The sequence below is a fragment of the Delphinus delphis genome, chromosome 17 (genome assembly GCF_949987515.2).
Source record: "Delphinus delphis chromosome 17, mDelDel1.2, whole genome shotgun sequence".
Classification (NCBI taxonomy): Eukaryota; Metazoa; Chordata; class Mammalia; order Artiodactyla; family Delphinidae; genus Delphinus; species Delphinus delphis.
The window spans coordinates 467,292-482,241 of NC_082699.1; the positions used below are offsets into that span (position 1 = coordinate 467,292).

A 14,950-nucleotide genomic window follows, 5' to 3' on the forward strand; every position below is an offset into this window, starting at 1 on the left:
CCTAAAAGTATATAAAATGAGGTTTGGTGATACAGCAGAATTAAATGATGCTTTCAGGTTCCCTCTAAATTTATTTAATCTGTGCTTTCTCCATTTCTTTTTACATGAAAAGAAAAATAGTAATTCTACAGATCGTTTTCTGATAGATCTGAGCTTTAAAAGCATCTTCATTTCTGTTTTCTGTTGTAAATGATCCAAAAATAAGACTGCACAGTTAGCCCATTCTAAATGAATTATACAGTGGGTAAAACGTGGTTCCCGTTGAATTCCACATGTGGTTCAGTGAATCAAAATTCATTCATAGAGTTAAATTGGGACCTCATTAATGACAAAAATTATCTATATGTTCAAAATTCTGGTTTTAACCTTTAGAAAAGTGTTGATATTGGCAAGGCAGGCTTTTCTCTGGCTCGCTCAACCAGTTGTCGTTTTTATTCTCCAGCCTAGTTCAGTATCGCACTGGCCTTTGTCCATGCTGTGAAATCTTGTGTGTGTCATCTTAACCTTTTCACCAGTCTAGTTTTCCACACTCCTTCAGCTCATTTTTACTTTCAAAGGGGTTATAATTTCCACTTGGGACGCTGGTGCCTGAAGGATGGCTGGCGTCAACAGGTGTTCCTCAGACTTCTGTCTTGGCCCTCTTCTCGTCCTGTGTCCCCTTCCTGGGTAATCTGGGGTCTCCATGCCACCTCCGCCAGGACTGCTAGGCGGTCTGGTAAGTCTGTCCTGTGGCCTTTCCTGGCCCAGCCTCAGCACCGCCTGCACCTAAGCGTCCTGCAGACCCAGCAGACTCAACGTGCCCCAGCACCTGCCTGCCCGGGCGCGTGAACTGCGCAGCCTTACATTGGGCTTTCTTGTACATTTTTTCAATCCATCCAGTCCCTAGATGCTAGTGATTCTACCTTAGAACTGCCTCTCAAGTCAGTCTCTCCATTGATCCCATCAACCACTAGTTCAGGCCCCTGTTCCCTTGGGCCTGGATTACTGTGTCAGTCTCCATCTGGTCTCCCTGCCACTGCCCTTTCCTCATTTTCAGACTATCAGAGTCATCTTCCTAAGAGGCAAATCTGATATCACTTGTCTGCTTTAAAAAACTTCCATTGACTGCCTCTTCTGTCAGAGTAAATATCCATCACCGTTAAAGTCTCTGGTGAGCATTCTTGGTCAGGGTCCCAGCCTACCTGACTGGTTATCTCTCACAACCCAACCCCTTGCTGTGCCACCTTGCACCCGTCACAGCGCTACATACCTCCTTCCTGTATCACCTGTGTCTTTCATGACATACACTTGACCACTAGGCCTAGTATACTTTTCTTTGTTTGTAGTTATACTTCTGGTATCCTATTGTATTGTAATTATATAAAGTATAGGTAAATCCTAACTCTGCAAAGTGCTACAAGGAAGTGTAGGGCTGACCTAGCAACCTGAGCCATGCCTGGTGACTCAGGATGTGTTTATGTAGTAAATAAATGGTGTCAGTGGTAAATTTTAAAATTCCACGTGACACCAGAGTGCAGAAATGGTCCCAACTCTGCCGGAAGTGAAGGCCCATGCAGGTCACTTGATCTGTGCCTGTTTCTTTACTGAGAAAATTTGACTTTGTCAACCCTTAGGTGATTTCTACTTTGGGATTCTGTGTTGCTCTTTTACCTGTCCCTGTCCAGTGTTCCTGTGTAAAGTCATTCTCAGAGTGCTTCCCCCTCCGGGTCCCCGAGTGTTTCACTTGTGATTGCACTCTCTGGTCTCTCCCTGCACGCCCTTTGAGAGATGATAACTTTTATGATATCATCTCATTTTCATCCGTGAGTTAATCTCTCTTCTTTTCCCTCTCCTCCCTGTTAGTGTTTGTTACAGTGTCCTTGGGAGGAGATAGCACCCAAGACCAAAATACCTACTTTTGTTTAGTAGTTGTGAATTCACTGTACTCCTCCTGGGACGTGTACTGCTCTGCCTAATTGTAGATTTTGCCTATTTTGACCTAATTTAAATGGACTTAACTGATGAATTAGAAGTTCTTCACTGGAATACCCTTTATTAATAGTTCTTAGAGAGTGAGAGGGGGTTGAGGGTTGATAGTGGAGGAAGTATCAAGAATAACATGGCAGGACTCCCCTGGAGGTGCAGTGGTTAAGAATCCGCCTGGTAACTCAGGGGTCACGGGTTCAAGCCCCGGTCTAGGAAGGTCCCACATGCCACAAAGCAACTAAGCCCGTGCGCCACAACTACTGAGCCCGCGTGCCACAGCTGCTGAAGCCTGCACGCCTAGAGCCTGTGCTCCACAGCAAGAGAAGCCACCACAATGAGAAGCCCGTGCATCTCGCAACAAAGAGTAGCCCCTGTTTGCCGCAACTAGAGAAAGCCCGTGCGCAGCAACTAAGACCCGACACAGCCAGAATATAAATAAATAGATAGGTAGATAGATAAATAAATAAATAAAAAAGAATAACATGGCAGTAGGGACACCCTGGATTCTATCAGCACATCAGTAAGTGTATCTACAAGATTTACAGTGTGTTGCCCTGGCAGTGGGTATGCTCTTCTCTACAGATGCACATGCAATTCTGTCCTTCTTCAGGATTGCTTAGAAGAGGGTGGGTATGAGTTCCAAATTCTAGAGGGCTCTACTAACAACCCCCAATTAGTAATTTGCTATTTTGTAATTGGGTTCTTAAAATTTTTCTCATCGCATTTATTTACTTTTCAGCTGATGTTAAATTTATAGAGATATTTAACAGCCATATGACCTTTTTTAAGGTACTTTGGGGTTTTTTGGGGGCTGCGTTGGGTCCTCGTCGCTGCGTGTGGGCTTTCTCTAGTTGCAGTGAGTGGGGGCTACTCTTCATTGTGGTGCACAGGCTTCTCATTGCGGTGGCTTCTTTCATTGCAGAGCACGGGCTCTAGGCGCAGAGGCGTCAGTAGTTGCGGCACATGGGCTCAGTAGTTGCAGTATGCAGGTTCTAGGGAACGTGGGCTTCAGTAGTTGCGGTTCACAAGCTCTAGAGCGCCGGTTCAGTAGTTGTGGCACACGGGCTTAGTTTCTCCGTGGCATGTGGGATCATCCCGGACCAGGGATCGAACTCGTGTCCCCTGCATTGGCAGGCAGATTCTTAACCACTGCGCCACCAGGGAAGTCCCATGTGACCTTTTAAAAGTTGTTTTCAGTGTGATTTTTGGACACCATTTTAATCCTGTTTTCTGAGCCAAAAATATTACCTGCAGTACTATGAAATAAGGTTTTTAAATATGGAAGAGAAGACCTTTCTTTGTACTCAGAGTGGAAGGGGTCAGTTTGCACACTAGGTGGTCCCATACACACCACACCTTGGAAAAAAAATTTTTTTTTCTTTCTCTGTATAGCACAGGAAACTTTATTTATTTGCATCTTTATTGGGGTATAATTGCTTTACAATGGTGTGTTAGTTTCTGCTGTATAGCAAAGTGAATCAGTTATACGTATACATATATCACCATATCCCCTCTCTCTTGCGTCTCCCTCCCACCCTCCCTATCCCATCCCTCTAGGTGGTCACAAAGCACCGATCTGATCTCCCTGTGCTATGCGGCTGCTTCCCACTAGCTATCTATTTTACATTTACACCTTGGGAAATTTAACGTGTTATAAGCCCCTGTCTCAGCTTGGGCAGCCATAACAAAGTACCACAGACTGGGTGGCTTAAACAGCAGACATTATTGCTTACAGGTCTAGAGGCTGGAATTCTGAGATCAGGGTGCCTGCATGATCTGGTTCTGGTGAGGGCTCTCTTTCTGGCTTGTAGGCAGCTGCCATCTGGCTGTGCGCTCATGCAGAGAGAGAGAGAGAGAGAGGAAGAGAGAGAAATCCAGCTCTCTGGTTTCTCTTCTCGTAGGGACACTAATTCTATCGAATCAGTGCCCCTGTCCTTACGAGCTCATTTAACTTTAGTTTCTTCCTTAGAGGCCCCTTCTCTAACTATAGGTACACTGGGGGGTTGCGGGGGGGGGGCTTCAGCATACGAATTTTGAGGGCCGAAAACATTCAGTCTATAACATTGTGCCCTTGGCCTTCCATAATTCATGTCCTCTCACATTCAAAATACGTTCATTCTACCCCAGCAGCCCCCAAAGTCTTACTCATTCCAGCATCAACTGTACAGTCCAAAGTTTCATCTAAATATCATCTAAATCAGATATGGGTGAGACTCAGGTCTGATTCATCCTGAGGCAAAATTCCACAACAACTGTGAGCCTGTGAAACCCAAGTTATGTGCTTCCAAATACAATGCTGGGTCAGGTACAGAGTAGACAATCCCGTTCCAAAAAGAAGAAATAGGAAGGAAGAAAGGGGTGATATGTCCCAAGCAAGTCCAAAAACTACCAAGGGAAGTTCTAGTAGATTTTAAGGCTCAAAGACAATGCTCTTTGGTTCCGTGCTCTGGCCTCCAGGTCCACTGGAGGGCAGTGTCGCCCCAGCTCTCTTGGGCCTCACCCAGGGCTCTCTGCAGAGGCGCCACCCCAGGCAGGGAGGGGCGGCCTCGCCCGCCCAAACCCTAGAGGCAGCCCTACCCTTTGAAACCCAGGAGAACATATCAGCCCTGCCCTGGGCCTGTGGCGAGAGTGCCAGCCCTTACGATCTCTGGATTGCCTTTAGGGTCATCCTTCCCTTTTTTGAAGGATGATGCACATTAGCAGAATGGTTCTTTTGCCCTGTTGGAAGTGTAACAGCCTTTCTTCATTTCCTCTGGTTTCTGTCTCCTTCAGTTCAAACTGGCAGTGTTTCTGCTCCTCTAATCACATAATCTCTTTATTGAGTGATAGTTTAGCTACACCTTTGGCATCCTTTTCCAAACATGCTCTTTCATTTTTTTGCAATATGGACAGGCTGAGAATTTTACAAATCTTGCTTTTTGCAGAACAATTCCTTCTTCAGTCCATCTGTTTTCTTTTGCATTTTATTGTAAGAGGTCAGGAGGACTCAGGCCGTACCTTTAACATTTGCTTAGAAATCTCTTATAACTATCTAATCTCACGACTCACATGTTTCATCATCCATACGACACTAAAAAAAATTCAGTCAAGCTCTTTGCCATTTTATAATAAAAATTGCTGTCTTAGTTTGGGCTGCTGTAATAAAAATACCATAGACTGGGTGACTTAAACAACAGACATTTATTTCTAATAGCTCTGGGGGCTGGGAAGTCCAAATCCAAGGTACCAGCTGATTTGGTTCCTGGTGAGAGCCTCTTCCTAATTTGTAGATGGCTGCCTTCTGCTGTGTCCTCACGTGCTAAGAGAGAGATCCTCTCTCTTGTGTCTCTTCTTATAAGGGCACTAACCCCATTCATGAGGGCACCACCTTCTTGGCCTAATTATCTCCAAACGGCCCCACCTCCAAACACAGTCAAATTAGGGATTAGGGTCTCAATATATAGATTTGGGGGGGACATAAACATTCAGTCCATAGCAATCACCTTTCCTCCAGTATCCAATAACTTGTTCCTCATTTCCGTTTGATACCTCACCAGAATCACCTTTAACATCCATATTTCTAGCAAGCACCCCAGACTCCTCCAGCCTCTGCCCATTACCCAGTTACAAAGCTCTTTCCACATTTTCAGGTATTTATTACAGCAGCATCCCACTTCATGGTACCAAAATCTGTCTTATTCGGCTTGGGCTGCCATAACAAATTACCATAGATGCGGGGCTTAAACAACAGACATTTATTTTCTCACAGTTCTAGAGGCTGGAAGTTCAAGATTGAGGTGCCACCATGGTCAGTTTCTAGTGAGAGCCCTCTTCCTGGCTTTTAGGTAGCAGCCATCTGGATGTGTGCTCACATGGCCTTTCTTCTGTGCTCAGCAGAGAGATGCAGGGAATCTCTTGGTGTCTCTTCCTCTAAGGATACTCACTAATCCTGTCAGGTCAGGGCCCCACCCTGGTGCCCTCCTTCAGCCTTAATTACTTTCTTGGAGGCTCCATCTCAAAATACAGCCACACTGTGGTGACAGGGGTTCAACATGTGGATTTAGCGGGGGCACAGACACTCGGTCCAGAGCACTCCCTCTTCTCTGGTTTTGTATGAACTTTGCTTAGGGATCTGTTGCCTTCCTGGAGCCTTTGTATGCTTTTTCCTTACTTGGATTTCTTAAAAAATGGGACCTTCTATTGCCCATTCACCCTCTACAGAACAATACAGGCTACCCCTGTAGAGCAAGTCATGGTGACATGCCTGGTGATAGCACTGTGACACTGTGATCCCAGGTGGCTGGTGTGCTCTGCTAAATTCTGTTTGTTCTCCTTGCTAGGGACTCTGATGAACATTACAGTCTCCTGGTTAGTATTATCTAGTCTTTTTTTTTTTTAAGAGTTGGGTTTCGGATTTCTGTTTCATGCTTAGAATTATTGTGGCTTTTGGCAGAGAATATTTTAAACTGGGTGAAAAGGCCAAAAAAAAAAAAATGTAGAATCAAGAAGTGAAAGCACAATTGTTTACAGTTCAGTAAGCAGTTGTGGTTAAGAAATGTGTCTGTTCATCATTGCCAGATGACTTAAAATTTTATGGGGGAGCATAAATTTTAAACAAAAAAGTGCTTTTACAGGGTAAAGATGTAAATTTCTTCAGAATTTAGTTTTTAGGTATTATAATCTAGACCTCCTGCTTAGAGCTTTATGAATTTTATTGTGAAATTATCTGTGAAATGAATCTCCTGGCAGCTTACAACATTTACTCAGAAACTAAAATTTTGATGTACCAAGCATTAATAATAATATAATAATGCAGTTAATTAGAGAGTCACTAACTGAATACTCACAGGCACATAATATTGCTGGGTGTTTGGGATCATTGGTAAAATTAAGCATAGTTGTAACCTTTCAAAAGAAAAGATAGTATAATTGTGTACAAATAAGTACAATTCAACTTTCAGTGCATAGTAATGAAAAAAAGCAGTGGTACAATACAGTGAATAGAAAAACCATCATTTGGATTTGATTTTGGACTGTATTGTTTATTTTTCTTTTTGGAGCATCACTTGAATTACAGTCTAATTTGCATCCTTTGGGTAAATATCAAAACCAATTGAGGTGAGGGAGGTAGGTCAAAACCATCTTGGTTGGCAGTGAAATCAAGAACAGAAAAATAGTCCCCAAAATTCTTTACATCAGTTTGTATTATTCGAGTTCATTCAGCTCTTATATATTTTATTGGTATTTATCCAAGTACAGCACAGAGTTCATGATTTAATAGACTAAATTATTCATTTCATGTGTTAAAATCTTGGTACAGTGGTACAGTGATGACATAAAGGAGAATGATCAACCCTGCTGAATGGAAAAGCAGAACTGTGGTTAGAGAATTCACCTGGGAGATGGTGGTGAAATGCTTTCTTAAAGTATGGGTATAGAAACAATGTAAAGATACTTGAGTAGAGTTGTGGAATTTGAGGGTAGAGCAGTGAGAAGTAACTGTTAACAAAGGTGTCTCTAAACAGTGGACGGTTGTCTGGATTACTCAGTGGTTGGCGCCTGAAGGATTCAAGAACAGAGGTGGCTGTCGTCAAATTTACATGTACCAGAGGGCCACTCTGGAGGGCCTTGTGTTAGGGCAGAGTAGTCAGGTACCAGACTGCGGAGGTCAGTTAGGGCCAGGCTGTAATAACTAAGAGGTATCTCAGCCTTAATAAATCCAACACTGATATCATGACACCACTGTTACCCCTGTCCCTTGCCCCTAACACACACACACACACACACACACACACACACACACACACACACACACACACACACACACACACACACACAGAGAGAGAGAGAGAGAGAGAGAGAGAGAGAGAGAAAGAAACCTGCTCCTCTGTCTGCACAGGAAGCAGGTGTACTTTAAACTCCCCTGATCTCCATCCCTGACCCTTGCTGTGCTGTCTTGCCCTCCTACCCCAATCTGTGTGTGTGTATGTGTGTGTGTACATGATGGGTGAGGACTGAGGAAAAAAGTAATGGTGGGCACCTGTTGATGATTTGGCCTGAAGAAGAGAAAAAGTACCAGTTTCAGAGAATAGTAGGACATATATTTTAAATCACGACGCTTTATGGATTAGCCTGTTAGAATATTTATGAAGATAAAGAGAGTAATCATACAGGGAGGATCCCAAATTACTCTGCAGTCATCGTGTGGATAATGAAGTGGAACAGCTTAAAGTTAGTGCAACAATTATATTATGAAAAGTATTTCATGATAAAAAATTACAGATGTTTCTGTCTCTATAGGAGGATGATTTCAGTATTTCTCCCCCCGTACTAACTTGCTTCACCTGGTACTTTCTTTTATAGTTTTTGTTAATTTCTTGTATAGTATTTTTTGTATAAGTATTCATGAATGTTTTCCTCACAATATATATTAATTCATCAGCATAACCCACTGAGGAGGATTGGAATTAACATGCATATAAATGGACCCTAGCCACCTGTGTATTTCAAATAAGTCATTTAAGCCAGGAATCAAAAATATATTTTATTCTTATATTACTTGCTCAATTCTTTTGTGGCCTCTTGCTCATTTAAAATCAAAGACTTTTTTTTTTAGAGAAGTTTCCTGATAAAATAAATCACTCACTCATTCATGCATTCATTCATCAAATGTTAGCCTTTAAGTTAACTATTTGCCATTTTAACTACAGAGTGTTTCATCTGCTCGGCATATGTATGGATAGAAATTACTAGATCCTGTGGTGTATTTCCTCTGTGAATCGTCTGTTCCTGTGTCTTAACCACTTTCGTGCTGTGTTGATATCTGTGCTTTCCATTTGGTCTTCGGGGCACTTCTTCCTCAGCGTTTGGTTTCTGTCAAATTATACTCTTCCTTTTCAGTGTTGAAATCCTGACTGTGCCCAACCAGCGAGAAGCCTCACTTGAGTCCATTTCTCAACCTGGTGTGCTTTTTCTTTTTCTTTTTTTTTAAACATTTAAACAAGTCCGACGTTTGAGCATAATAAAATAGAGAAAAAAGCATCCTCAGTTTCCTGTCTTTAACTGCCATTTACCCTTGAGACACTTCAAGTATAGGACTTGTGAGAATACTCAGTTTTGAGCATAAAATCTGCCAGTAATCCTCTCTAACCTTAAGAAAGTCATATGAGCAACTAACTTGTTCAGTTTTATTTGTCAAAAAGGGAGATTAATATCTTCCTTACCTATCGCATAGGGTTATTGTGGATCAAGTACCATAATAGATTTGAAAATGCCTTGAAAAGTTGATATTGTGACAGTGACTGATGACAGTGGCAGCCATTATTGTATGGGTGACAGACCAGGCCCTGCACTGTACGCTTTCTGTTCTCTCTCTCTCAATGTTTGCAGTGTTCTAGACTATAGCTGATACTATCTCCATTTAAAAAGGAGGGTACTTGTAAGTGTAGATAAGGTATTTGAGGATTTCAGAGGGAAGGAATAGTCGCCTCTGGCTGAGATTCGGGAGACACTTCCTTGACAACATGAAACTTTGGCTGAGTCTCACAGCATTTATGGAAAACTTGCCCCACTGTCACAGAATGGCTTTTTTTTTTTTTTTTTTTTTGCGGCACGCAGGCCTCTCACTGTTGTGGCCTCTCCCGTTGCCAAGCACAGGCTCCGGATGCGCAGGCTCAGCGGCCATGGCTTACGGGCCCAGCCGCTCCGCGGCATGTGGGATCTTCCCGGACCGGGGCACGAACCCGTGTCCCCTGCATCGGCAGGTGAACTCTCAACCACTGCGCCACCAGGGAAGCCCCAGAATGGCCTTTTATGTTTCCTCCATCTAACTGCAGAACAGTCTTCTTCGCTTGTAAAACCAGCATCTCTTGTGCTCAGATTGAAAGCTTGCATCGAATGCATAACTTGTCTTGGGTTGTCTCCCTCAGAGGAAGAGGACATTACGCTGCTTACTTTGTGCAGGGAAGGCAGACCACTGGCTTCTCCTCAGGCCTGTGTGGGAGCACATCCTGTGGGAGGGACTTCACGGTGCTTGGTGGAGAAGTGCTGTTCGCAGCCCTGTGTGCATCCAAGATAGCACTCCCAAACCTGTTTAGTCACCAAGCATGCTGTGGTGATGGTCAAATCAGGGTTCATAGTTATTAGATATTGTCAGGAGTTCTCATAAAAATCTTCAAAGAAACTGCAGTCAGTAGCAGTGTGACTCATCATAAATATATAGGTATTTCTGCTGTAATACTATTTATGTGTTTCTGTAGTGTCTTGCCTTTTGTAAAGTCTGTCAGGGTCTATGTGGACTGTAGGGTTGGGGGCAGACCGCTGAAAACCTATATCGCTTTTTAATCAGCCGCACATGCCAGTGATTGGTTACCCAAAGGGAGAATGGTGCTGCCCGGGCACCACTGGCCGCTTGAACTCCAGCAGGACAGTGGGTGCTGGAGAGCACGGGCCATGGGGCTCTGGACAGCGGCCGCTGCTGGTGGCCGAGGATAGTGTTGGGGGTAACCCCTGAGCACAGGTAAAAGTTTTGAAAACTCCTAAAGTATGTCCAGAAATTTGCCTGTGGCTAGTGCAGTCCCTACCACTAGGGCTTTTCCCTTTGCTGCCAGTGAGCTGAACTCTACCCACTGAATTGCTGCCCTGCCCAGGAAAAACGGTGTGCTCACCGCAGTGACCCCCACATATCCTGACTTCTTTTCCTGTTCACCAGCTGAGGTGAGCTGCTTTTTATTAAAAAGACACCTGTCGCGGCAGAGCAGGCTGAGTCTTCACTTCCTAGGCAGCACCGTTCTTTCCAGTGTGTTTTACTCTCCATAGTGACCAGCCCAGCTGAGCCAGCACAGCTTAGGATGTGCTTGGTCACATCCTTGCCCCTTCTGTTTCCTTCTTACCTTGAGAAACAGTCTCACGATAGACACATACTTAGAAATCATAGTTCCAGATAGTGCTCTGGGGAGATGCCATGACCTTGCTTCATACATGAACGCTTGCAGAAGGCACTCAGAGAGAGCAGGGCGTGGAAAACTTGGGGTCCAGGGGAAGATGACTAGAGAAAAGTGAAAGGGAGAAAGAAATGAAAACGAAATTAAACTATATAACTAAGGCGCTGGTACTGTTTAAATGTTAATTTTTATACTCACTGTTAACCAGTTAGCTAAAGTGGTAATGAAAGTCATATTGGTGTCTGTTATTAGCAAGGCACTGTACCGGACACTTCGGTTTTATCTCATTTAATTCATTTATTTTTTTTAACTAAAAAGCAGAGAGTAATAAAAAAAAGTGTATTTACTACCTAGAATTAATAACACATATTAATCTTTTATAACAAACAATACGGCAGATAAGTTTGAAATCCCCTGGGTTCCCTTCCTGAGTCACACTCCTCTTTCTCGCATGATTCAACAGTTACAACGAGTTTTCTGTGTGTCCTGCTAGTCCATATTTATGTACCTGTATGACATATGTACCTGTAACAATATTTTATTCTTTGTGTTCAAGAAAAATAACATTATGGGTGTTAGGCTGTACATACTGTTTACCCCTCTTGTATTTGAGATCTCTCCAAGCTGATATGTACAGATCAGGTCCATTCACATAAGCTTCTGTAGAGTGTCTCTTCCATGAACCCACCACAGTTTACCCATTGGCTATGGACTGATGCTGGGTTTCCTCCTCTTACAAACAACACTGAGATGTGCAGCCTTGTCTAGATCTCCTGGTGCATGTGACAGAGTTCCTGGGTACATCGCTGGGATTTCCAGGTTATAGGCTATGCACACTGTCAACTTTATCTATCTTACTTAATTCTTAAAAATGTTAATCGAGGCAGGTGGCATGATCCCCAGTTTACACATGAGAAAAATGAGGTGTTTAAATGCTGTGTAACTTGGCCAACTTAATTAATAAGAGACCCAGTGATTGAATCCAGATCGAATTCCACCCATTTAAATTTAGAGCCCTAACTCCCATCAGTCCACAGAAATCCTCAACTTTGAACGTCCACGATCGTTAGAATACTTGCAGCCGGCCAGTCATACTGTGTCATTTCAAAGTAGACAATCAGAGCAGGTAATGAGGTGGAGAGGACCCGGTCATACTCCTTTTGTTGTGATTTTTGAAAGGGTTCAAGTTTTGGAGTGAAAACATGCTTTGTGAAGTGATGGATCTGAGTTTCCCGTATGTGCAAGACTGTTTCTTTATGATAGAAAACTGTTTCTTATGTTGCTTAAAATGTACATATTAAATGCAACATGCAGGATATATTGATTTAAAAAAAAGATGTTACCATGAGCATGTTAGAGTCTGTATTTTACTTTTCAAAGTATCAATATATAGACCATTTTCTCCAGGTGAAGAAGGCTATCTGAAAGTGATTCTCTTTTTCATGATAATTTTATTCACACTTGGACCATATGTCTTTTAGACTTCATTTTTGCTTTTGTTCTTTTCTTCACCTTCTAGGTATAAAATCTGGTATATTAACTGTGAAAATTCTAGAGCTTCATGAGGAATGCACCATCCAAGTTGCAATGTGTGAGCAGTTATCGGGGCTGCAGGCTGACAGCTCTTCTCAGGGTGGGGCCCCTGGGACTGGCCTGAGGGTTCTCTTCGCCAAGGAGACTGCACGCTGCCTCCGGGGACTTCCACAAGACATCATCCGCATCTACCCTCCCTGGTGAGTGCAGAGAACTGATCCCCACAGTCCTCAACTGTGAGTTTGTCTCAAAAGACCTTTTTATCAGGAACATTTTTGTCACTTTATTATACAGTAATGCCAGGGGATGGAGCCAGGATTCGACATAGATTTTATGTAACAGAAGCTCTGAACTGTCTCTGATGGCTCGTTTGTATTTCTGGTAGCAAATTTTTGATAATTTGGCGGGGGTGGTGAGGTGGTGAGGGAGAAACAAGCACATCAAGATTCCTGCTTAAGTGGTGTGTTGTTATGAAATCTGGCTGTTTTTGTTTTTATCTTTCTTAGAAATATAATTTTCGTAAGAGTGATTATGTGACAATAGAATAATACACATTAATTTAATACTTCTTTGCTAATTACTTTAGGGGGATAAAAATCACGAATTAAGACATAATAGGGTTTGATCTTCAGGGGCATAAGTGGTCATTAGTGGATCAGAAATTATTTTTGAGGATACCATGTTTGTTTTCTTCTGCATAGGGTATTAATTTTTACCACCAAAAGAAGAGGGAAGGTTTGAGCAGACTTGTTTTAAGGACTGTTAATTTTATTGACAGTTTTTAAGTTTCATTCATCTGTTAAATTCTTAGGTTTGAATTCAACTTAAAGATCTTTAAGTTAAACTTCTTCCCCAGAGGAGGGATCTTTTCATTGTGTCCATAGTGAGTGATCATCAGTCTCTAATTAAATTCTTCCACAGACAGGCTGAGGATATCAGAGGGTAACTTGCATTACTTTATTTTATTTAAATTTCTAATACATTTTTAAATTGAACAATATAATATACAATATAGAATCGTACACAGATTATAAGTATACATTTCATCAAGTAATCACAAAGTGAATACATTTCTGTCCAGTCCAAGAAATAGAATGCAGTCCATACCTGAGACTGCAACACTCTCCCCTTTCCTTCCTCTTCCTCCTGCTCCGGGTGACCATGATCCTGACTTCTGATGCAGTAGACACCTTTGAATGTGGGTTTTGTGCTTCTCAATATATTGTTACCATAATAACTTGTAAAGCTTATAGCTGTTTCCACTGCTGACAGTTTCTCAGCAGTCACGTCAATACCACCGTCAACATTTTCATGACTGCACATTATAATTTCTTTACTCTTTCCATATTCTCAGCATATAGTATATATCCATTCTTTTGCTAACATAAATAACTCTTTAATAGATATTCATATATATGTATTTACATATTTCGGGTTATTTCTCAGAGTAGATTTTAGGAACTGTTTTAATGGATTAAAGGATATACCTTTTTTTTTTTGCTTTTAATTAATTTTTGTTGGAGTATAGTTGCTTTACAATGTTGTGTTAGTTTCTACTGCACAGCAAAATGAATCAGCTATACATATACATATATCCCCTCTTTTTTGGATTTCCTTCCCATTTAGGTCACCACAGTGCAGTAAGTAGAGTTCCCTGTGCTATATGGTATATTCTCATTAGTTGTCTATTTTATACATAGCATCAGTAGTGTATATGGGTCAATCCCAAAAGGGTATACATTTTGTTGTTGCTGTTACTGCTGTGATTTCTTGATACAGTTAAGTAAACTGTAAACCTCATAGTAGAGTACCTGCTGCTGAATACTCAAACTGAATACTTTCTCTTATATTTATTTACTGTTGACAGCTTCTCTTTTGCAAATTGTTTTTCTTAACTTCTACTCATATATTCATTGGGGCCCGGGGGATATTCTTATCAATTCATATGTCTGTTTTGTATAGTAAAACTTTTCTATTTATACAATTATGTTACTTATGATAACAATTTTGATTTTTCCTTCCTAATACTTATGCTTCTTTACCTGTTTCATGTCTTATTGCATTGGCTAGAACTTCCAAATCAAAACTTTTTCACTACTGTATTCCTAGTGACTAGAATAATGCTTGGCCTATGGTAGACATTCAATAACTATATGATTAATGTTGAGTATTAGATAATCATCAAGATGTTGTCAGTCTTGTTATGTTCCCTGTTTGAATGAGAGGGTGTATCAATGTATTTCATTGATTTGTACATTCGCTAAGAAGCATTTTTTGATGTTTACTTACTGTATAATAAGTCTTGTGCTAAATAATGGGTAAAACAGTATTCAAAATGAATGACAAATCGTCTCTGCCCTTAAGGGACTCACTTTATGGTGGAAGAGAAAGGTAAAATAAACATGTGATAAAGACTCTAGGAAGTATAGTAATAGAGGTCTGTACAAAGGATGTGAGAGCGGTGAAGAGGTAAGCATGACTGATAGGTCGGTAGCGGGGAGAGAGAGAGACAGAGAGACAGAGAGAGAGAG

The 14,950-nt window shown here is 41.8% G+C and overlaps 1 protein-coding gene across 2 annotated transcripts in view; it reads left to right on the forward strand.

The window, feature by feature from the left end:
- The window catches only part of SPIDR (scaffold protein involved in DNA repair), a 353,204-nt gene that overhangs the window by 147,837 nt on the left and 190,417 nt on the right, over window positions 1–14,950 (forward strand). For both annotated transcript variants that reach the window (XM_060035355.1, XM_060035356.1), the window contains exon 8: window positions 12,406–12,619. In XM_060035355.1, the coding sequence (XP_059891338.1) occupies window positions 12,406–12,619 (214 nt within the window). The remainder of the gene's footprint in view (window positions 1–12,405; window positions 12,620–14,950) is intronic.